Genomic DNA, 24,411 nt, shown 5'->3' on the forward strand with positions numbered 1-24,411 from the left:
ATCGGCCCATAGTTTAGTTTTTCTTCAGGAAGGGCCCAATGTCAGCAGGCTTCGATGAACCAATTACTTAAATGGGCCGAAGCAACTTTATCTCTTCGGAGAGTCTTTTCTTTTTTCTCCGCCAAAAATTGCTCCGCGCGGGAATTCCAATTTCCACCCCACCACCACCCGCCTCCCACTTCCCAGAGCCCCGCCGATTCCTCTCCCCATTCCCCTCTCCCTCTCCTCCCCTTCTCTCCCCAATCCGATCCCCCCATTATTCCGCCGCCGCCGCGCCGCCCACCAAGAACCCAACCCAAATCCCTAGGGGCCATCAATCGCCAACCGCCAATGCCTCCGAAGAAGCGCGCCGCCTCTTCAAAGAAGCCGCCGCCGTCGCAGCCATCGCAGCCCGCCAAGTTCGGCATCCTCCACTTCTTCGAGCGCCAGACCCAGGCCTCCCAGAACGCCAAGCGCCAGAAGCCTGACCCCCCTCCGCCCCCGCCTCCTCCTCCTCCGCCGCCGCCGCCCGAGGAGGAGCGGTCGGAGGTCTCGCCGGAGGTCACCAAGGCGCTGGCGCCCAAGCGGGTCAGGTTTTCGCCCGGAATGGTGAGTACGAGTCTTCTTCTTATGACCACTCAGATTCGGTCTTCTTTAGGCGGTTTGGGTGGACTCCTTAAAATGCTTGGTCTGACGAGTTCTTTGCGCGGTTCAGTTGATTAAGCAGAGCCAGGACGATGGGGCCGCGGAGGTGGTGACTTGGAAGGTCTCGCCTGTGAACCATCGCCTGGGTACGGCGAAGTCGAGGCCATTTCTGGGGGTGTCGCTTCATCCGTGCTCAAACAACGAGGTACACTAATTTCTGGGCGTCTGCTGGAGCTCCTGTATAACCAGTGGGTGTGGCATGTGAAACTCTTCGTTTTTGTCTGATTACCGCTTCGCGTGTGTAATTGATATGGTAGAAAAATTCCTCGCTAGAGGCTATGAAGAAGTGGCATTCATCTCCGTTGGGCTTGTCGAGGTGTACTGCTTCAGGGCGTAATTCAGGTGTTATTGGATCCGCTCTAGCTGGCTGTGATGGTGTTGAGGATTCTCAGAGCCCATTCCGGACTCCGCCATCGCTTTCCTATGGTTGCAGTGAGGTACATTCGTCATGGGCTTTGTTATTGTGCATTTTGTCAGCTAAATGCGATTGCTAGTCATTTCTTCGGATAATCCTTTTGTTCCGTGAGCAGCAATTGAACAGTGGTGCTACTTCTGCGGGAGGACTTGAACCGTTGGGAGCAGGGCAGCACAAAAAGGTAGACTAGTACTCTAGTTACTTTCCCTCCGTTTCAAAATGAAAGCGTCCTAGTTTTCTCCGAAGTCAAAAGTTTCTAACTTTGAAATTTATAGAAAAATATGTAACATATTAACATCTACAATACCAAATAATGCATTATCATGACATATTTTATGGTGGATTTAATTCAATTAATTTGACGTTGTTGGTGTGTTTTTAATAAACTTAGTCAAACTTAGAAAATTTTGACTTGGGACAAAACTAAAACATCTTAAATTTCGAACTGAGGGAGTAGTTATTTCACACTAAACAAATTCTGAAATTTTGTGAAACTTTTCTTTTTCCAGGCATTACTTGATCTTTTAGATCAAGTTGAGGATGCTATTATGGAAGAAGAATTGCCTGTTGATATTGGAAATAAAGGAGGGCAAGCGACAAATGAGGATAATACCAACAATAACTGTTCTTCTGTTGCCGATGTTGGTTTAACTACCCCATCTGCGAAAACTGCTGATGCCCCACCCTTGGATAGTTTTCTTGTATTGGAGGTTTACCTTTTAACTTCCTCCTGTTGGTTTTGGGTTAATGTGAAAAAACTCTCTTAGTGGTGAAAAAACTCTCTTAGTGAAGAAACAAGTTTTTTTTTGTTCCCTCTCAGGTCTCAGAAAAACATAAAACTGGTGATTCAGCATGTGATTGCTATCCTGTTAAGGTGCCTGCCGTTCTGCCTTCTTTGCCTTTATGCATGAGATAAATATGTGATAGCCTTTCTTATTCTGCCAAGTCATTAATTGTTTTTCAGGTCCTGCGCCTGCTGAATGAACACTCTGGGAAAGAATGTGCCGTGCATTTGCTTGATGAGTGGTCAGTACAAAATATTACTGCCTCAAGCTAGCTAGCATCATACTCCCCCTTCCTAGTTTGATTCTTTTCAAAGAAACATGCTCCACCAACATCAGTTCTTTTGAACCTTCTGCTCAAACTGTTACAGGTTCCATAGTCTTGTTGGGCCTGGTGATACAGTGAATGTCATTGGAGAATTTAGTGATCAAGGAAAATGTATTGTTGATCATGACAACAATCTTGTTATCGTCCATCCAGAGTTACTCATTTCTGGGACGCGGGTTAGTACTATCCCTTGTCCTTATATTTTGTTCCATGCTCCAACATCTACATTAACCTGGATGATAAGACAGTTTATTATGACCTAGTCATAAATTGCACATTATCAAAATTTTCTACAACAAAAGGCATGTGTTCATCATTTCCTTCTGCATATTTTGACAATTAATATATTTTAGGTTGCTTCCAGCTTCCATTGCCCTAGAAGATCTGTACTGGATCACAGACTGAAAAGCAATGAATATTCAACCAGTGCCTTGATTGGTACTCTTCTTCATCAAGTCTTTCAGGTTCTCTACACTAGATGTGCTAACTTTACCACGTTTCGGTCAATTGATACAGTAATTGTGGAGATGATTGACATTCCTTTCATTTGTGTCTCAGGCTGGGCTACTTGAGGATGCTCCTTCACAGCAATTCTTGGAACAGCAAGCAAAAGAAGTTCTTCTAAAAAACATTGAGAGTTTATATGCATGTGAAGGTAAGATCCTGGACAAAATAATCTTGTATATCAGAGGTCATGCTGAATAAGAGTATGGTTTGGATTGTTCATTATTGGAGAGAAAAATTGTATCTCTACCACCAAACCCTAGAAGGGTGGGGTAAATAGTACCTATACAATGGGCCTCTATACATGGGCTCAATATACACCAACACCCCCCCGCAGTCTGAACTACCGGCGTAGCGGTGTTCAAGACTGGACAACAAGAAAGCCAACACCCCCCGCAGTCTGAACAACCGTCGCAGCGGTTTTCAAGACTGGACAGGAAGAAAGTACAAAGGGCAAATACCCCCCAGCGCAGCCACAACTAGCCACCGGCTACGTTGAGGCTGGAGCTAAACTCCGAGAACGTCGAGGAGGGAAGACTCTTGGTGAAGATGTCGGCAAACTGGGAGGTGGTCGGGACATGGAGAACCCGAACATCGCCGACGGCGACCCTGTCGCGCACGAAGTGCAAGTCAATCTCCACATGCTTCGTCTGCTGATGCTGGACGGGGTTGGTGGAGAGATACACGGCGCTGACGTTGTCGCAGTAGACGAGCGTGCTCTTGGCGAGCGGGCTGTAGAGCTCCGCCAAGAGCTGTCGGAGCCAAAAAGCCTCTGCCACGCCGTTAGCGACAGCCCGGTACTCCGCCTCAGCACTGGAGCGGGAGACAACCGGCTGCCGCTTGGACGACCAGGAGACAAGGTTGCCGCCCAGGAAGACGGCGTAGCCGGAAGTGGAGCGGCGATTGTCCGGGCAGCCAGCTCAGTCAGCGTCGGTGTAGACCACCAGCTCAGAGGTGGGAGAACGGTGAAGAACCAAACCGAAGCCAGCAGTGCCACGGACGTAGCGGAGGAGACGCCTCAGTGCAGCAAGGTGAGACTCCCGGGGATCATGCATGTGAAGACAGACCAGCTGAATGGCATATGTGAGATCCGGCTAGGTGAAGGTGAGGTACTACAAGGTACCGGCGAGGCTCCGGTAGGCAGTAGGATCAGCCACGGGATCACCCAGATCAGCAGACAGCTTTGCCTGAGTATCGACAGGAGTGGAGCATGGTTTGCAATTAGTCATCCCAGCCCGCTCCAGAATGTCGAGTGCATACTGCCGCTGGTGAAGGAACATGCCAGACCGGCGAGTCTCAACAGTAACGCCCAAGAAGTGGTGGAGCTGACCAAGATCCTTCATAGCAAACTCCCGCTGCAGAAAGGAGATGACGCGCTCAACCAACTGCTGACTGGAAGTGGTGAGCACAATATCATCAACATAAAGCAGCAGGTAGACAGTCTCATCCCCACGACGGTAGATGAACAGTAAAGTGTCAGCCTTGGTTTCGGTGAACCCTAAAGTCAGCAAGAACGTGGCGAACCGAGAGTACCAAGTCCGAGGAGCCTGCTTCAGACCATAGAGGGACTTGTTGAGCCGGCAGACCATATTCGGACGACTCGAGTCCACAAATCCCGCTGGCTGAGAGCAGTAGACAGTCTCTGACAGAGTGCCGTGAAGAAACGCATTCTTCACATCCATCTGGTGCATAGGCCAAGAGCGAGAGAGCGCAAGCGAGAGGACCGTGCGCACCGTAGCGGGCTTCACCACTGGACTGAAGATTTTATCATAGTCCACACCAGACCGCTGGGTGAAACCTCGGAGAACCCAGCGAGCCTTGTAGCGCTCCAGTGTGCCGTCAGCCCGACGCTTATGCGTCCAGATCCACTTGCTTGTGACCACATTGCCACCAGACGGACGTGGCACAAGGTCCCACGTCTGGTTGGCGAGAAGAGCCGCGTACTCCTCCATCGCGCGACGGCAGTGAGGGTCCGCCAAGGCGTCGCGGACAGAGGGTACCGGAGAGACCCCCGGCTCCCTCTCGGTGGCGGAGAGAGTCGCGGCCTGAGACGCCATCCGCCGAGTCACCATGGGGTCGATATGTCGAGGATCTCGATGGACGACTGGCGGGTGGTACACCTCCGGCTCGACTCGAGAGCAAGTCAGTGGAGGCGGCGGCGGCGACGGCTCCGTTGTAGGCGTCGCAGGAGCCTCCGGAGTCGGAGGCGGCGCCGGCGTCGGCGTCGAACGGCGCCGGTACACCTGCACCGGCTGAGCGTACCGCGGCGGCGCAGGTGCAGGAGGAGGCACCGGGGCCGCGCATGGCACAGCTGGAGACCCCCGGGGCCGCGTACGGCATGACAGGAGGTCTTGGGGCTGCGCGTGGCGCGACGGTGGGCACCGGGGCCACGCTAGGCGCAGCAGGGTTCACCGGAAGCGGTGCCGGTGCACCGGGAAAACCTGCAGGGAAAGGACAGACAGGGAAAGGTGGCTGAACCACCGGGTCAGTCGGAAACAACGTCTCCAACTCGGGGTCAGGAGAAGGTGTGGAGGAGGTGGAGTAGGGGAAGTCCGACTCGTCAAACACGACGTGTCGGGAGATCAGGGCGCGGCGAGAAGTGAGGTCAAAGCATCGGTATCCCTTGTGGTCAGGGGAGTACTCAAGAAACACACGAGTCGAGCGGGGCGCCAGCTTGTGAGGAGTAGTGGCGGAGGTGTTAGGGTAACACGCACACCCAAAGACCCGAAGGTGGTCGTACCGAGGTGGGGTACCGAAGAGAGCGTGGTGTGGAGTGAGAGCAGGAGAAGCAGTGGACGGAAGACGGTTAATCAAGTAGGTGGCGATGTGAAGGCCCGCGGCCCAGAAGCGCGGGGGTAGAGAGGCCCGGATCAGAAGGGTGCGCACGACGTCGTTCGTTGTGCGAATCATCCGCTCAGCTTTGCCGTTCTGGGGAGTGGTATACGGACAAGACATACGCAGCTGAACACCCCGAGAGAGGAAGAAAGAACGAGAGGTGTGAAAGGATCGACACTAGGCCTAGAGGGGGGGTGAATAGGCCTGTTTAAAAATTCTCTGAAAAACTTGACAGGAAAAATGTCAGGCCCGGATGATCCGGCCCCTGTTTAGATGATCCGGCCCTTCCAGGTCCGGATGATCCTACACAGGGTCGGATGATCAGACTACAGAAGGAATCTTGCATGAAATTTGAAATGTACTTAGCTTTTGACGATTCCCTTTGAATGCAAAGTTGATAAATGAAGTAACTAGCTCTGAGAAATAGTTTAGTACAAGCGGAAAGCTACTAGCAAGTAGATCGGAACAAGATTAGCTCAAGAACACAAAATATAACAAATAAGAAATAGACACAAGATTTATCTCGAAGTTCACTCCACAAAGGAGCTACGTCTCCGTTGAGGTGCTCACAAAGAGCAGGGTTGTCCTTTAACCCTTTTCCTCACTCAATCAACCACTTAGGAGGATTGAGGTGCTCACTAGTAAGAGTCCACAAAGGACGGGTAATACAAACTTCCGGCAGCTCAACCATAAAGGAATGGAAGCTCACCGGCACCTCTAACCGTCTAGGAGCAAAGCTCCAAGAGTAACAAACGCGAACGATGAATCCAGGTTGCTTCAAATGCTTCTTGAGATGAACAAGTGCTAGCTCACGGAGTGCTCTCCAATCTTGCCTCTAATCTCACTTCCTCACAATCTCTAAGTGTTTTCTTGCAAGAATCAAGCTTTAGGATGGAGGGAAGTGAAAGATTTAATGCTTTGGAGGCGAAGTTGGTCGGGGAGAGAGAGAGGAGTAAATGAAGGGGGTGAAGGGGTATATATAGTCCCACCCCCGAAAGTGACTGTTGTGTGTTTTCTGGTGGAGCCCGGATCATCCGGGGTATCCTCGGATCATCCGGGGTAGTAATAGAAAAGGCTAGAACACACTCTGAAAATCCCAGGTCCGGATCATCCGGTACAGGGCCGGATCATCCGACTTGGGTCACTTTGGACGTTCACAGATCACCAGGTCCGGATCATCCAGCCCAGGGTCGGATCATCCGGACTTACTCCGAAAGGTTTTTTACTGTGCCGCCGGATCATCCGGCCTAGGGCCGGATCATCCGACCCAGTGCTGAAACTTGTGCTGTGGAGTGTTTTTGTGAGTGAATTTTTCTCTCAAGTGTTTCATCTCAAATGAAGCATTCTAACAACCAAAAATTCATACGAAAACGTCCCCTTTGATAGTACGGTGAATCCTAGACTCAAATTCAAACCGAAAATTTAAAATTAAATCCGATTGGATCCACCATGCAACTTTTGAATTGGGGACCTTCTTTTCATCTTCTTTTTGAATTTCTCAATTTAATCATGCACACACTTTATTCAAAGCATCATATCCCCAAATTGTGATCGTAAAAAATCACCAAAATCAATTAGGGGCCTAGATGCACTTTCAATCTCCCCCTTTTTGGTGATTGATGACAATACCAATTTGGGGTCAAAAGGGAGAATAAAATTCAAGAATTCTAAACAAGAGATAGGAGAGCTCCCCCTAAATATGTGCATGAAAAAAATTCAAAATGGTCTCAAATGCCAGTGCACATATTTAACTGAATTCCCCCTACATTATGGCATACTTGTGCTTTTGTGGGATATAAAATCCGTGATGCATATGACAAGATCATCACAACAATAAAGTAAGAAAAACAATACTCCATTCATAAGCATCACACCATAGATAAATAAAGGTTCAACATCACACTAGCAAATTTAGTTCTTACAAACCGACATAGTAACGACATAAGTTCATGTGAACATCACACCATCACACAAATAGGTTCTTACATGTCCAGATACTTAAATGAGATAGATAAAGCTAAAGCGAAAGCGAGCGAGCGAATGAGGAGCCTCCAAGCGCCAAATTCACTCCCCCTTTGGCATCAAGCGCCAAAAAGGGAGATACTCGTCGTCGTCGTCGTCACCATCGCCATCGCCATCGCCGTCGGACTCGGTCTCCTCGTCATCTCCGGCCTCCTCCTCATCTTCATGAGTTTGGCCGGGCATCTCTTGACCGCCATAGTCAAGCTCAATGTCCTCATCTTGGGGCACATACTTATTCCAAGGATTGTAGACTCTAGGAGGTGTAGGATAGTCTCTAGGCTTACGCACTGGAGAGTATGGAAGATCAGCCTTGGCCATAAGTTCCTTCTGCCTCCTCTCTAGCTTCAGAAGCTCCGCATCCACATGCCTCCTATGCTCACTGTTTTCTTGAGAGATTTGACGACACATGTTGAAGCAAGCAAATATACCTTGAGCTATGTACTCCAGCTTGCCCTTCTTGGTCTTTGGAGCACGTCGCCCATGTGAGGTGAAAGGACCTGTAGGTGCTGCAGGTGCTGCCCGAGAAGATGAAGGAGCTCCACTAGAGGGTGGTGGAGCTGCTCCAGAGGAAGATGCACCAGGAGTAAAGGTGGATGAGTAATCACCAGGAAAAGGTCCAAGAGGCTCAATCCCAGTGCTATGCCTGCCAATGTGAAGAGACTGCTCAATTTTTCCCTTGTTGGAGTGATAAGACAGGTGAACCGTACTACGCAATATGTTGAGTTTTGTCTCAGTCTTGATCATATGAAAAATATATGGAGCATAGTGACAGGCACTAGAAGGGTCTGAAGCACAAGTAACTATCTCATTCCATATGAATTCCATCACTGCAAACTTGCGCTTCCCTGGAGCCATCTCAACTACCAAATTCTTGGCTCTATGTGATATGTTGTCTGAGTCACCCCCTCTAGGAGTGAAAGTGAAGCGGAACAAAGTGTTGAGCAGCCTATAATATGGAGTGAGACCCTTGACATGCCCAAGCACTACATCTCCATAAGCCTTGTCATACATGAAATGCATTCTGGAAGAATCAAACTCATGACCTGCATGCAAATCAACCTTTGAATCGTCACGATTCACAACCCAGCTGTTTCCATAGAAGATACGATTGCCACGGTGTCCAAACAACCAACTGAACTGAGTCATATCATAAGTGAATCGTTTCCCTCCAATAAGAAACTGGAAGTTCCTGTCATCATTACTGATATGAAGTGTAGCATAGAATTGGGCCACCACTTCCTCATTCCAGTCACATCTGAAGCTCATGATCTCAAGTAGATCCATCTCCTGACATCTGCTGTATACTGCATCAACAACCTCCTTGAGAGGTGAAGCCAAGCTCTTAAGATAATTCCACTCAATCCACTTTACATCTGTGGTGACACGCTTCATTGTCATGATGACCGACTCATACCAATCAGCTTGGTGAGGAAACCAGAAACGTATGTCACCCCGAAAGCTTTTCTCAAGCTCAGCTGGATCCTCTCTATACCTCAAGTCCTCAATAGAGTTTCCACATTTCTTGTAGTTTACCATTGGAGTATCAAGGTGGTGACGATGAGGTGGTTGAACAGTGGCCAGAACAGTCTCTAGATGTGAAATATCTATGTCTGGCAAAGGATCAGCCAAAGCAGAGCTGGATTGACCTCTAGATGTACCTCTGCCTCGCCCTGGAGGGTTGCCTGAGCCACGGCCTCTGACATTCCTCTTGGAAGCACCCTTCTTGGTGCTTTGCGGCCTTGCCTGAGCTTCCTCCTCAGAACTCCCCCTACATGAATCATCACTGTCGGATTCGGTGGAGGAGCGGGCCTTCTTCTTGCTAATCTTGGTTTTCACCATCTAGAACACCAGAATAATTGCAAAGATTAAAGATATGATGGATAGGAATTGAAAGATTCAAAGAAGAAATAATTCATCCCTGGGCATAGCTGGATCATCCGGGCTGCGCTCGGGATGAACCCTAAATCCATGAATCCGAGGATTTGGCCAACAAAAACCTATGAAACTCTAAGCATGACCTCTAGATAGATAAATAAGATGATTCACCGGAGGAAATCCCCTAGAACTTCCTACATTGATAGATCGGGGCGAGAGGATTTTGAGTGAAAAGTACCTTTGGATTTCCCGCGCAAATCGAAGAGTTCCGGAGGGGTCCGGATGTTCCGAGGCGTGGAGAATCAAAGGCACAAGATAGTGTGCCAACGCCTTGGTCGAAATCGAAGATCGCCGTGCGAGGTTGGAGGAGCAAAGGGGGCGGCGGCGGTTCAAATGAATGGGTGTTAGGGTTACACCCGCCGCCGGCCCTTATATAGAGCAACTGCCAGGGCCGGATGATTCGGGCAAGGGCCGGATCATCCGGACTTTACCAGAGAGCTCTGGGCGCCTGGGCCGGATGATCCGGGCAGGGGCCGGATCATCCGGAAAGACGCAGAAGGGTCCAGGAGACTGTGAACCGTGTGAGCCGGATGATCCGGGCAAGGGGCGGATCATCCGGAAAGACGCAGAAGGTTTTGGGCGGCTTGTCCGGATGATCCGGCTTGGGTTCGGATCATCCGGGTTTGTCCAGAAAGTTTTGCCGAAAGAGAAGTTTTTTGATGATAGAATGTTGATTCAAAGATTCAGAGAATTATGTATGGACATATAAGAGCCTTAACTCAAGATGATCAGGCACAATCAACAATACATAACAATGATCATATGAGTCAAGGAATGATCCAACGATCACAACATCAAAAGTTTTAGAAAAACTCACACAAACAAGTTTTTCTCTAGTCTAGGCATCAATACAAGATATGTGCAACATGTCAAGCCAAGTTTCGAGAATCCAAGATATTTAGCTCACTCCTAAGAAAACAAAACCTTTTCTCATCGAGGGGCTTTGTGAAGATATCGGCTAGTTGTTGATCGGTACTCACATGACTCAAAGCGATATTTCCTTTGGTTTCGTGGTCTCTTAGGAAGTGATGTCTTATGTCAATGTGCTTGGTTCTTGAGTGTTGGACGGGGTTGTTGGCTAGTTTAATGGCACTCTCATTGTCACACAAGAGAGGAATCTTTTTGTACTCACAACCAAAGTCACTCAAGGTTTGCCTCATCCAAAGTAGTTGAGCACAACAAGCACCGGCTGCGACATACTCGGCCTCGACGGTTGATAGCGCAACGGAATTGGCATGTCCCCGTTGTACTCTTTGGATCAACTTTGCAACCGGTATAATCCGAATCGGAAGAGCCAAGTAAATCGAAAGTGAAGCTCTTGGGATACCATAAGCCAAGGTTTGGAGTTAAAACTAAATATCTCAAGATTCTTTTAACGGCTACCAAATGACATTCCTTAAGATTAGTTTGAAATCTTGCATACATGCACACACTAAGCATAATATCCGGTCTAGATGCACAAAGATAAAGCACGAAACTAATCATGGAGCGATATACCTTTTGATCCACGGATTTTCCATCTTCATTTAGATCAAGATGTCCATTCACGGCCATAGGAGTCTTGATAGGCTTGGCATCGGCCATGTCAAACTTCTTGAGCATGTCATATGTATACTTGGTTTGACATATGAAAATTCCTTTCTTCGTTTGCTTGATTTGGAAACCAAAGAAGAACTTCAATTTACTCATCATGGACATTTCAAACCTCTTGGTCATGATCCTATTAAATTCTTCACAAAACTTTTCATTAGTAGAACCAAAAATAATGTCATCAACATATATTTGACAAATAAAGAGATATTTATCTACTTTTTGAGTAAAGAGAGTAGAATTGGATTTGCCCATTACAAAGCCGTTCTTGAGAAGAAATTCTCTAAGGCATTCATACCATGCTCTTGGAGCTTACTTAAGCCATAGAGCGCCTTATGGAGCTTGAACACGTAGTCGGGATGCTTGGGGTCTTCAAAGCCCGGCGGTTGCTCTACATAGACTAGCTCGGAGAGTGGTCCATTCAAGAAAGCACTCTTGACATCCATTTGATATAGCTTGAAATCATGATGAGCGGCATAGGCTAGCAAAATCCGGATTGATTCAAGCCTAGCCACCGGAGCATATGTTTCACCAAAGTCTAAGCCTTCAATTTGAGTGAAACCTTGAGCAACCAATCTAGCTTTGTTTCTTGTTACAATCCCGTGTTCATCTTGTTTGTTCCGGAAAACCCACTTGGTTCCAATGACATTTTGCTTGGGTCTTGGCACTAATTCCCAAACTTCATTTCTTGTGAATTTGTTCAATTCTTCTTGCATAGACATTACCCAATCCGGATCTCCAAGTGCATCATCTACCTTAAGAGGTTCCAAAGAGAAAACAAATTAGTAATGTTCACAAAAACTTGCTAAATGAGAACGACTAGTTACCCCTCTTCGGATACTCCCAAGGATATTGTCAACGGGATGATCCCGTTGAATGCTTTGGTTCACTCTTGGATGAGACACTTGGCGTTGTGGTTGAATGAGTTCACCATCATAATCATTATCAACTTGAGTTGCTTCCACTTGAGTTTCTTCACCTTGTGCTCCCCCTTGATCCATGTCATGATCTTGATCGTCACCATGATCATGACCTTGATCTTGAGGGACTTGAGAGCTTGATGGCTCAACTCTAGTGGATGATGATGGGTCGTCATTTCTTACTTCAATCGTAGCATTATTCTCCTTTTCTCGTGGCTTCACTTCACCAAAGCTCATTCTCATGATTGCTAGATTTGGAGATTCTTCATCATCTACAAGGTTCATATCAACTTGCTCTACTTGAGAGCCTTTGGATTCATCAAACTTCACATCTACCGTGGTCTCAACAACACCGGTGGTTTTGTTGAAAACACGATAGGCGTGTTCGTTAGTACCATAACCAAGTAGAAAACCTCTATCAACTTTTGGTTCTGGGGAGAGGTATACGGACAAGACATACGCAGCTGAACACCCCGAGAGAGGAAGAAAGAACGAGAGGTGTGAAAGGATCGACACTAGGACTAGAGGGGGGGTGAATAGGTTTGTTTAAAAATTCTCTGAAAAACTTGACAGGAAAAATGTCAGGCCCGGATGATCCGGCCCCTGTTCGGATGATCCGGCCCTTCCAGGTCCGGATGATCCTACACAGGGTCGGATGATCCGACTATAGAAGGAATCTTGCACGAAATTTGAAATGTACTTAGCCTTTGACGATTCCCTTTGAATGCAAAGTTGATAAATGAAGTAACTAGCCCTGAGAAATAGTTTAGCACAAGCGGAAAGCTACTAGCAAGTAGATCGGAACAAGATTAGCTCAAGAACACAAAATATAACAAATAAGAAATAGACACAAAATATAACAAATAACAATTCTTGATAGTACGGTGAATCCTAGACTCAAATTTAAACCGAAAATTTAAAATTAAATCCGATTGGATCCACCATGCAACTTTTGAATTGGAGACCTTCCTTTCATCTTCTTCTTGAATTTCTCAATTTAATCTTGCACACACTTTATTCAAAACATCATATCTCCAAATTATGATCGTCAAAAATTACCAAAATCAATTAGGGGCCTAGATGCACTTTCAAGGTGGAGGTGTCGAACTCACGCCCGTTGTCGCACTAGACGGCCTTAATGGTGAGGCCGAACTGAGTGGACACCCAGGCAAAGAAGTGGAGGAGGGTGAGGAAGGTCTCAGACTTGGCGCGCAAAGGAAAAGTCCAAGAGTAATGAGAAAAATCATCAGCCACCACCAGATAGTATTTATAGCCAGACATGCTGAGTACAGGAGATGTCCACAGGTCACAATGAACAAGATCAAAGGCATGCGCAACATGCGAAGAAGAGGAAGAAAAAGAAAGTCGAACATGACGACCTAACTGGCACGCATGACAGAGGTGCGCAGCAAGAGCCCTAGTACATGGAACATCGGTACTACGACTCAGCTGAGCCAAAACGTCGCGCCCGGGGTGACCAAGCCGGCGGTGCCAGGTGGTGGAAGACGGCGTCACGGCAAAGGCAGCAGACGAAGAAGAAGTCGAAGGCGGAGCAGCGGAAGCAGGAAGACGAAGAGTGTAAAGGGGTCCCGAGCTGTCACATCGGAGGAGCGGACGCTGAGAAGCCGAATCCTTTACAGTAAGACCAGAAGAGTCAAACTCAATGGAACAAGAATTGTCAGCAGTAAATTGGCGAATGGAAAGAAGGTTGTGAACCATCTGAGGAGCAACAAGGACATTGGGAAGACGAAAAGGACCAGGAGCAGAACCCACGGCGGTGACAGGAAGGCAAGACCCATCACCTACCATGATGGAAGAAGGACAAGAGGGGTGTGGGAGTCGGACAGAAGAGAGGATACCGGCATCTGGGGTGGTGTGGAAGGAGGCACCCGAGTCGGCGATCCACTCGGTGCTGACCGGCGGCGTCAGTCCCATGATGTTGAAGGACTGCACCAGAGCGGCCTGGTCCCACCCCCCAGGCCAAGTCGGCTTCTGGTTGGGCTGAGCGGGCGGGGTACAGGACGGCGCGAAGAGGGGAGCCGCACCGGTGAACATGGCCGCCGGCTGGAGCTGAAGACGAGGCCCCCCACCCGGACCCTGGAAGGGCCACATGGAGATGCGCCCTGACCATGGGTTGCTGAAGGATGGCCAGGGCGTACCTCCAAGGGAAGGGGCGGGAGCGGGAGCCTGAGCCGGAGTCGGCACGCCCCGACGGCCCCCACCGGTACCGGTACCCCCAGAAGCAGGGCCACCAGTACCACCACCACCCCGTCCCCCCGCCGACGACGTCCACGGGCCCTCCCACCTCCGGTCTGCTCGGCGGGAGCAGCACCAAGGAGGGAGGCGGCCGGAGCGGCGGAGGAAGCCGGTGGAGTAGCAACGAGCGCGGAGGTGGACGAGCCGGTCACGGGACCCCTGGTGATCTCCTCGAGAACGAGGTCGTCCCGGACCTGCAGGAAGGAGGGGAAGGGCTTCTGGCGCTTGATCCATGTCCGCAGGTGGTCGTAGGTGGAGTTGAGACCCCACAGGACATTGAGCACCAAGATCCGGTCGGGCACCGGACACCTGAGGTCGTGAAGAGCATCGGCCATGCCCTTCATCCTCCTGCAGAACTCCCCAACGGAGAGGTCCTCCTGCTCAAAGGTGCGGAAGGTGGCGTCGAGCTGTAGAGCGCGGGACTCGGAGTTGCCGCGGAACTGCCCCTCGAGCGCCAGCCAGGCCTCTCGCACGGTGCCGCCGGGAGTCCTGACGATGTCCTGCAGATCTAGAGAGATGGTCCCAAAGATCCAGGACAAGGCGACGTTGTCGAGGCGCAGCCACACCACGTCACGCGCCTCGATTGGCAAGTCGACGAGGACGTGGTCGTCGAGGGCGTAGCGGCGGAGGGTGAGGAGAACCTGGTCCCGCCAGCGTCCGTAGGAGGAGGACGTGGGGTCGAGGAGTACGATGACCAGGGCCCGAATGTTCTGGATGCCGGCGGCCTGGAGGTGGAGCTGGGCGACCATGGGGTTGGTCGGGTCGTGCCGGGGTCCAGATCCAGCGGGCGAGGCCTGGTGGGATGAAGAGGCGCCGTGCTCGGGGACGACGAGCAGCTGGCCGGAGGAGACGAGGAAGTAGTGCTCCGCCTCGGCGACCCGGAGGGCGAGAGCATCGGCCGCGGCGTGCTCACGCTCCGAAGTGAGGGCAGCCATGCGGCCCGCTCCTGGGCCGCCGAAGCCTCCGACTTGGCGGCGAGGAGGGCCGCGGCGAGAGCGGCGTCGGCCTGCTGCCCTCGGAGAGCGGCGGTGGCGAGCGGCGCATCCTCGGGGGGCATCCCGGGCTCAGGCCACGCGGGCGGCACCTGAGGAAGGACGGCGGCGGCGGTGGGCTGCTTGCCGGCCGCGACAGCAGCACGATGGGCGGCAGCAGCGGCTGCAGCGGCGGCGGCGGTAGTTGCAGCGTCCCCGGCGGCGCTGGCGGGCGCCAGCGGCCCGGTCGGCGGCTAGGGCAGCGTGTGCAGCATAGGCGGAGGCCTAGGCGGCGGCGCGTGCAGCACAGGAGGGGCCCAGGCGGCGGCGCGCCCCCCGCGCCCCTGGGCGGCGCGTGCAGCACAGGAGGAGGCTGCACGCTGCCTCCCGCGCCCTCTCCTCCCGCGGCCCCCACGCCCGCACCGCCAGCAGTAGCAGCGGTGGGGTCGGGCTGGGGCGCAAGGGGCACCAAGGCGGCGGCGGATCCGGGCCATCCAGCCGGAGCAGGAGTCCAGGCGGCGGCGGATCGGGGCCAAGCGGCCGGAGCAGGGGAAGAGGAGGTCCCGGCCATGGCAGAGCACGCGGATCCGGGCCAGGCGGCGGCGGATCGGGGCCAAGCGGCCGGAGCAGGGGAAGAAGAGGCAAGGGGAGGGAAGGAGGAGAGGGAAGGTGGTGCCGGCGGCCGGCGGCCGGCCATGGTGCCGGCTGCGGCAGCGGCTGGAGGAGAGGGAGGAGAGAGGATGCTAGGCTATTGATACCATATTGGAGAGAATAATTGTATCGCTACCACCAAACCCTAGAAGGGTGGGGTAAATAGTACCTATACAATGGGCCTCTAGATGGGGCTCTATACATGGGCTCAATATATACCAACATTCATGAGCATGTTTGATCTGAGTACTTCAATGGTTGTGATTTGTGAACTATTTTTACTCTAATTCTTGTTCTTCTCAATGCAATGACACACATTTTCCCTGCATGTTTTAGAAAAAAAAGGGTACTGCAATGTTGTTTGATCCTTTTTTTCTCTTTAGAAGCAAGAAGTGCGTACATGCTATGTTGCAATTGAGAAATCCTGTTGTTTTTTTCTCTTTTACCCCAACTCGCTTGGGACAAAAGGCTTTGTTGTTGTTGTTGTTGTTGTTGTAGGGGTGCGAGTGCATTCTTACATGACCTCTTTGATGTTACCTTTTTGTACACCAACTTGCTAACTTTTATTATCCTCTTATGCAGTCAATGAAAGCAACCTGTACTCCACGCTTATTGAAGTAATCCCTAAGATATTAAACTGGCTCAAATGCTTTTTAAAGGTATAGAATCTGGCTTTCAGATTTGAAATCAATAACTCCATTTGTTTTTATCCTTCAACAACTCCAAGGATTTCTGAACTTTATACGGTTGTACCATAGTCCCAAATTTGTCCTCTTGTTTTCTGTCAAAAGGAATCTTCCATTATAGACTAGTTCCTCCTGAAAATTATTGGTGAGAAATAGTGAAATAATTCTTTAATCGCTTATGCCACACCACCAATGTTATTATAGTTTTGAAGAGAAGGTATTAGATTTAGTCTTTTTTACACATAATCCTTGCAGTTTATTCAGAAAGTCAATTGGTGAAACATCTGCACCAGAGCTGTTGAAGTTTCTCTTGCTGCTTTGTACTTTTCTATATAATATGTACACTTGTTTTCTAATGATACACCACAATTTCAGGGTTCAAAATGCTCCAGTGTTGATTTTGGACATACTGAAGGGAGAAAGACTGTTGGGGTGACTGAGGTAGGGATAATATTGAGTTCACGAGAGTTTGGAATAGGACTGGATAATATTGAGCTCACAATAGTTGGGAATAGACTCTTCTTACCTTAGCTAGATGTGTATGATATATTTTTTGGTTGGGCTATTAGCACTCTGAAAAAAAAAACTCGACCTAAGGGGGTTGAGACAGCCCCTGAGTGTTTTGCTAAGAAGAAGACCTTACGCAGGTCGAGAAAACCCCTGCCCCACCCTTACACAGCCGCACCGTAGCCCGTGTGAGATGACCAACGACTTGGGTCGGGCCTTAGACCTGTGCATGCCACCAAAAGAAAGCAGCTCATGTTATGGTGATATATCTGTTTTTCTTTATGGGTCTCATTCATAAAATTTGCACTATTCCCATGTCTAAATTCCTTGCTAGATCTCGTGCCGCATGAAAGATTTGTTGCTCCCTTTTATATTAAAATGAAATTCACATGTGCCTTAGGTGATGGATATTGAGGAAATGGCATGGGCCCCAAGATATGGTTTGAAAGGGATGATCGATGCTTCTGTAATATCAAGGGTTAACTCATGCAATGGTGGCTCACATAATAAAATAATGCCACTAGAGTTCAAAACTGGTAAAGGAACTAGTGGTCAGGTAAAGCAAATTCCTGGACACCAATAAAGATGCACTTTTTACATATATTCTTAGCATGCTTTATTTATTTATTTTTCACATAACATGCTGGAACCAGCCATACTTGTGGCGTTACTGGTAACCTTTTATAGTGGCTGGAATTGAGATTTATTATTTATGCAAAGTACCAACTGAGTTTTCACCTGGGGTAATGTGCCTGATTCTTAGTTTCATATAAGCTTACTTTTTTGTATGAAACAATCCTGAACTAGTTTTTTTACTGTCCTGTGTATTCAGAAGCTGATTGTTGATTGCATCTTGAATTGCTTTCTGCCGTAGTTTCATGTGCACTCCAATGCCACTTGTTAACAATTGTCTGGGTAATCTCAACTACCTAGTGCCGTCAAGTCCTTTCACATCGTCATTCTTTAGATTCAATAATCACTGCATGCCAGATCTTGTGAGATAAGGATCCTTCTCTTATTACATGTTTCATGATGTCTTGGCCTTACCTTTAGATTTACTATTCATTTATGGAAAAGAAGACTTCGCTATATTTCTTTCCTTTCTCATATATCCATCTACCTAACCAACTCCTGGGAAATAAACATCTATTCCTTTCATAAATTCAGTTACTTTTGTATTGCCATTTGAAAATGTTTATCTATATGCAGACAGCTATGGAACACTCTGCTCAGGTGATATTGTACACACTATTGATGACAGAGAGGTACAATACATTTATTTCTTTCAACACTTTCTGTGATCCTTTTTTTTTTGTTGAGGGACTTTCTGTGATCCTGGGTTGCTCTGCAGTCTTTAATAGTTATCTTGTCCTTTTCAGATACTTGAGTAAAGATATTGACTCGGGTCTTCTGTATTATCTTCACACAGACCAGACATTGGTAATTTCATAAGATGATACTCAAATATGCATACTTGTGTACCCCGTTCTTATCCAATTTTCCTTACTTTCATTAGGGAATTAAAGTAAAGAGGTCTGATTTAATTGGGCTAATAATGCGCCGCAACGAGCTTGTCGCAGAGATCCTAAAGGCATCAATTTCACAGAGTTTTCCTCCAATGTTACAGGTGGAACTAGAAAGTTGTGCATAACTGATTCATCTGTGGAATTCAACTTAAATATTGTTTATTTTCTTACCAGAGCCCATCAACTTGTAATGGATGTCGACACCTGAACTCTTGTGCCATATACCACAAGGTTTGAATATTCTTTTTTTTTTCATGATGAAGGTTTTCTTTAACGACACCCTTGGAAGCTTTTGTTGGTTTGAAAGAGACTATTTATCTATCTACATTAAATTTACATTTTGCAACAGGCACATGGAGGCAATGCTGCAACTAGCGGTCTTGGTGATCTATTTGACAACCTTGTGAATCACTTGACAGTCGCGCATCATAACTTTCTTAAACAATGGGATAGATTGATTGATCTCGAAGCTAGAGCTTCTCAGGTACAATGATTTGCTGAATGTGCTTTGGAACTTGAAGTTTACTAGCTTAACCTCAGTTTATCATAATATAGGGAAAAAAGAAGAATATCTTCCAGCCCTATCATTCAAATTCTGGAAGCGGGGATTGCACACCATCTTATTTTGCCCTTGACATAAAAAATGGGCATTTGATAGATTCTTCAGGAAAAAGCAAAAGATACATATACAATTTTGTTTACCATAAGACGCAGCCCGAAACTATTGATCAGTCAGATGCTCAATGTGAGAGCCTAGATTTCAGCCTCAAATGTGGTGATCCTGTGGTAAGTCCTATTCACTTTATGAAATAGAAAATAGTTACGAGTCATTTCATGCTTGTTAAAATGCTCTCATCGTTGGACATACTGTCCTATTGATTATTTCTAAATGTAGGGCATGCCATTTTTATTGTTTGCACCATTATGTAACTAAAGTCAATAGGAACTAAATAGAGTTATAAGTTCTCAGTAATATGCTCATCCAATGTAAGATAACCAAACACGATACCAGTTTGAATTTTTGTTGCTGTTGTAGATTATCTAATCACTAATGTCAACCCTCGATATAATGACGATGATGGTGCATTAACATTATTGCGATGTTTTTTGTGTGTCCATAATAAATTCTATCATATCCTCTGCTGTCTTGCTAGGTGCTTAGCACTAAATCTGGGAGAATAGCAGTTGCCAATGGATCCATAAGAGACATCAGTCGCTCCCATATAACGGTATTACTTGGCAATAAAAAACTTTCCGCTCTTTTGCTATTTAATGTTGTTAGGCTGAATATAAGTATTTCCAATTGAATTCTTCTAGGTCTCTTTACCACGCCGTCTGAGAATTCCAGATAGTAATTCCCTGTCTGAGCCAGAAGACCTCAAACGTGAAATTTGGCGGATAGACAAAGATGAATTTAGTTCTTCATTTGCCATAATGAGGTTAGTCTTTGTTTTTATTTGTTTTCCTCCAGCCTTTTGGTGGGTGATTCACCCTAACATGAATTCACGTTGGCCTATTGCTAGACTCAACCTTGTCCAACTATTCGCTCAGAACCCACAAAAATCTCACCTACGGAACTTGATTGTTGATCTTGAGGTCTGTTCACATAAGAGTACATTCATGTTACAGCATATCTCCTGCACCCTTTTTCTCGTCTGGAATTTCCTAATTTGGATGTTTATAGGCTCCCAGGTTTGATAGTGGAGGGATGTTTAGCCAAGATCCCGCACTATCCTACATACGGTCACTGCCAAATTTGAACAATGACCAACAAAGATCATTGCATAAAGTAAATATTTGCTCTGACATCTTTATCTCGTTCTGTAATCTGTGTATTCTTGTCCACCCTGTACTAATGGATATGTTTTTTTTTTCAGATTCTAGGAGCAAAGGATTATGCTCTAATATTAGGAATGCCCGGAACAGGCAAAACATATACAATGGTGCATGCTGTGAAGTCATTATTGATAAGAGGAGAATCTATTTTGCTAACTTCATATACTAATTCGGCTATTGATACTCTGCTCATGAAGTTGAAGACTGAGGTTTGTGTTCTTCCCTTAAAGTAGTTGTTCACACTGCAACTTCCTCATTTGTTTTGAACATTTCTTGGGTTCGGGGAATCTTCAATTTGGTCTTCAAACTTCTTGTGCTTTACTTTCATTTCAATCCAGTTGACTACTCCAGTGAGCAGCCTCCTCCTTCGTTGAGTATCCCATTGACCATTGTATTGCACTACAACATGAACACACTCTGTTCTGATTGATATCTCGTTTAGGGTGTAGATTTTATTCGGATTGGAAGGCATGAAGCCGTACATCCTGATGTCAGGGATCACTGCTTGTCAAGTAAGAACTAATGCTTTATCAATCTACTTGCAGTGTTTGAAAAGAAAGTATGTTTTGATTATTTATTGTGAACAGCAGCTGAGGTACAATCGGTAGATGCGATTAAAGCAAGGATGGATCAGGTGCAGGTTGTTGGAGTTACTTGTTTGGGAATATACCATCCCTTATTAGCACACAAGAAGTTTGACACATGTATCATGGATGAAGCTGGACAAATCACATTACCGGTAAGATGAAACAAGGAATACGTGGTAGTTTTTGGTCAGCAAAAGAAGTCCTTAATAATTTGGTGTTAAAGGATATAATAGAGAATAAAAAACATTGAGCTGAAAGCCCAAACAAAATGAGCACCTAAGAAAATAGATGCTCACATAATTGGAAAAACATATTTTACACTTTTTGGTGGAGGACAAACTAGTTCTGTCAAAATGGTTTCCAGCGAAGTTTAGGTCCCTCTCCATTTACACACATAGTTTTACACTTACCAGGTATCGTTGGGACCGTTGATGCTTGCAACTAAGTTTGTTCTAGTAGGAGACCATTACCAACTTCCTCCACTTGTCCAGGTATCTACTGATTTGCTTATGTACCCCATTTTCTTATTTCCTTGTCATTTTAAGTATTTTTCCTTTGTAAAAAATTGTAGAGCTCTGAAGCTCGAGAAAATGGGATGGGTGTTAGCCTATTTTGGAGGTTATCAGAAGCACATCCTCAGGCAATCTCTGCACTGCGGTGCCAGGTACTTGTCAACACTTTTCTTTGTTACATACTTGAACAATTATGCATATTTTCTGCTGAGCTAAAGCCCCCTTGTACCATTTGAATCCACTGTCTGCCTTGCTGCAGTATCGCATGTCATCCGGTATCATGGAGCTGTCGAATTCATTGATTTACGGCAATAGGTTGTGCTGTGGTTCATTGGAAATTGCAAATGCCAAACTAAAGTTTTCTGGTAGAGAAACAGTGCAATTGAAGTTGAAAGAGGCAATATTCCTTTCCCTTAAATTTTCCATTTCTACTCAACTTAAAATAACTTCATCGTGTATGAAGGTCTCGATTAAGCAGTGTCCTTTTAACAGTTCTGTCCAACTTTTAATTGCAGATCTTGAACCCTAATAGGGCTGTCATCTTTGCCAACACAGGTCTTTGCTTAGTTAAATTAGCTGTTACTCTGATATTTCTGGTTTCAAGGCTAAATATGTGAACAATTTCGCAGATCAAATCCCAGCACTTGAGGCAAAGGATCACAGAACTGTGAACAATCCCACAGAAGCACACATAATTTCTTGGGTATGGACCGTATTCCATGACTCTGTCTATATCTCTGCTTACATGCTGCTATTGTCTGGCTGAGTGCTCTTGTGCTTGCTATGTGCATTGCTGAACATAATTCTTGATTGCTTGTTTTGTCTGAGTGCTATCAAAACCAGTTCGCGTGCTTGTACTTACCGAGTTAACAAGCAGGTCACCTAGTTATTTGTGGCACGATGTTAACCACGTGAGACTGTAGGTGGTGTGATTGTGCTCTGGTTTGCTTTGTAAATGTTTTCAGAACCCTCATCTTAGAACACAGACATGCAGTCCTGTATGTATGAGATGAACTAAGAAAGGAAAATGTGCCAAAATGAAAATTATTTGGTCTTATCAATTTGTGCTGTATGCATAGCATTGCAAACATCTAAAAATGAGGGCAAAAGATCAATTTCAACTTTTGATGAATTCCAATGCATTGGGTGGTACTGAGCTGTTTTCATGCAACTGTGATGGAGATGTAGTATGCTTTTTGAGCTTTTTTATATGCAACTTTGTGAATATACCAGCCTGATGACATAGACACTTGACCGCCCCCCCTTTTTGCAGATCACCAAAGAATTGCTAAGGAGAGGTGTACCTCAAGATGATATTGGTATCATAACCCCATACAACGCCCAAGTGAATCTCATCCAGCAATGCACTGATGGTTTGATTGAGGTTCACACAATAGATAAATACCAGGTTATCAGTTATTCTGACACCTTAATTTATGCCAAACTTTTATGGCCGATTTTGCAACATAATGTGTTAGCAGTTAATGGGAATAGTTGCATTCTCATTCCATCTAGTTATGTCTTTTTGTGATTTGGTAATATTGCAAAAAATAGCTAAGCTTACTGTCGAGTTAATATATTCAGTAATCATTCTCAGTTCCTCACTGGGAAATAGGAGCCCTTATTTTTTTGTGCTAGAAAATGGTCAGTTCATCGGTTCTTTAATGCTGCAGATATTTTGTCCTTTAACTGATGAAATCCGCTGAGATTTGAGAGCCCCTGAACTTTGTTGCTCGTTGTGTTAGTCATTTCTGTAACAAGGTGTACGTTCCAACAATTTAACAAAGGTTTCTGCATGGTCTGCTAATGCTGAAGAATTTAACTTGTTGCAGGGTAGGGATAAGGAATGTATAGTAGTATCTTTTGTGCGCTCCACTGCAAATTCCAGGGCTAGTGGTGCTTCGTTGCTTGGGGATTGGCACAGGATCAATGTTCTATTGACACGTGCAAAGGTAACTTGCAATGAATGTGATTTTGTATATCACATATTCCCTGAAGACGTCTTCTTTATAAACTATCGTAGACCATCAGCACTGTCACCATTGTTGTTTTGGTAATAGAGAAATTTTAGATAGTACAGTGAAAATATATGCATATCACTTTTATTATAATTATATACAGCCAATGACAAGCCAAACTATATCACTACCTTGGTTAAGCCAGCCAGATATCTCGCAGTCCGCAGTCCTATTTCTATATAATTTTTTTTACCTTGTTTTGGTGATTAATGTTGCAGAAAAAGCTCATCATGGTTGGATCACGTGGAACACTTTCGACGATACCTTTGTTGAGGCTTCTTGTTGACAAGATAGCTGAGATTGGTGCCCTGTTGGACTTGACAAATAATGATGTGCATTCTCTTCGAGAACTTAGAGGTTCACGTTTGAATGAACAATAGATTTTGCTACAGATCAATTTTGTAGGTTTTGAGGCTAACCTGTAAATATGTTGTAAATTTTTCTTTTGGAAATGTATAGTAAATGTACTCAAGAACCAGGCTGCTAGAGCTTGGGACCTTGAGTTTGTATAGTAAAGGTCTATCAGGATGTTTTTTTTCCTGTAATGGTTTGAATGACCCTGAGTAATTATTGACAGTCTCGAGGCAGCAACAAGCAGTTCACTCCACGCTGGGAATCCGATCATTGAATTCTTAAAGTCCGATTTGGACTCGGCTATGTCGCTCATGTGACATCCGACTCTGGAATCCTGGACAAGGGACCGAATTCGATCAGCGCTCCGAAGTCGGATGTGGGATCCGTGGTCACGAAATAAAAGGGAACGCGAGCACCTTTAATAATAGAGAAAGTGCTTAGCTATTAGTTACTCCCTCTGTCCAAAAAACAAGTCATTCTAGAAATTTTAGA

General features: G+C 46.5%; 1 protein-coding gene across 1 annotated transcript; it reads left to right on the plus strand.

The window, feature by feature from the left end:
- The first annotated feature begins 209 nt into the window (after nt 1–209).
- LOC120683155 (DNA replication ATP-dependent helicase/nuclease JHS1-like) lies at nt 210–24,167 on the plus strand. The gene is made up of 34 exons (XM_039965186.1): nt 210–588; nt 695–829; nt 942–1,121; nt 1,215–1,280; nt 1,609–1,809; nt 1,920–1,973; nt 2,064–2,125; nt 2,253–2,385; nt 2,563–2,673; nt 2,768–2,864; nt 16,476–16,552; nt 16,955–17,020; nt 17,487–17,642; nt 18,296–18,351; nt 18,466–18,526; nt 18,603–18,713; nt 18,787–18,843; nt 18,962–19,096; nt 19,168–19,398; nt 19,767–19,841; nt 19,930–20,051; nt 20,136–20,208; nt 20,297–20,401; nt 20,490–20,657; nt 20,891–20,960; nt 21,036–21,187; nt 21,449–21,526; nt 21,607–21,699; nt 21,807–21,944; nt 22,063–22,102; nt 22,177–22,250; nt 22,821–22,955; nt 23,380–23,499; nt 23,784–24,167. Exons 1-34 carry the CDS (start codon nt 331–333, stop codon nt 23,943–23,945), a joined length of 3,852 nt encoding a protein of 1,283 aa, XP_039821120.1. The 5' UTR covers nt 210–330; the 3' UTR covers nt 23,946–24,167.
- Nucleotides 24,168–24,411: the final 244 nt, after the last annotated feature.

The sequence above is a fragment of the Panicum virgatum genome, chromosome 7N (genome assembly GCF_016808335.1).
Source record: "Panicum virgatum strain AP13 chromosome 7N, P.virgatum_v5, whole genome shotgun sequence".
NCBI lineage: Eukaryota > Viridiplantae > Streptophyta > Magnoliopsida > Poales > Poaceae > Panicum > Panicum virgatum.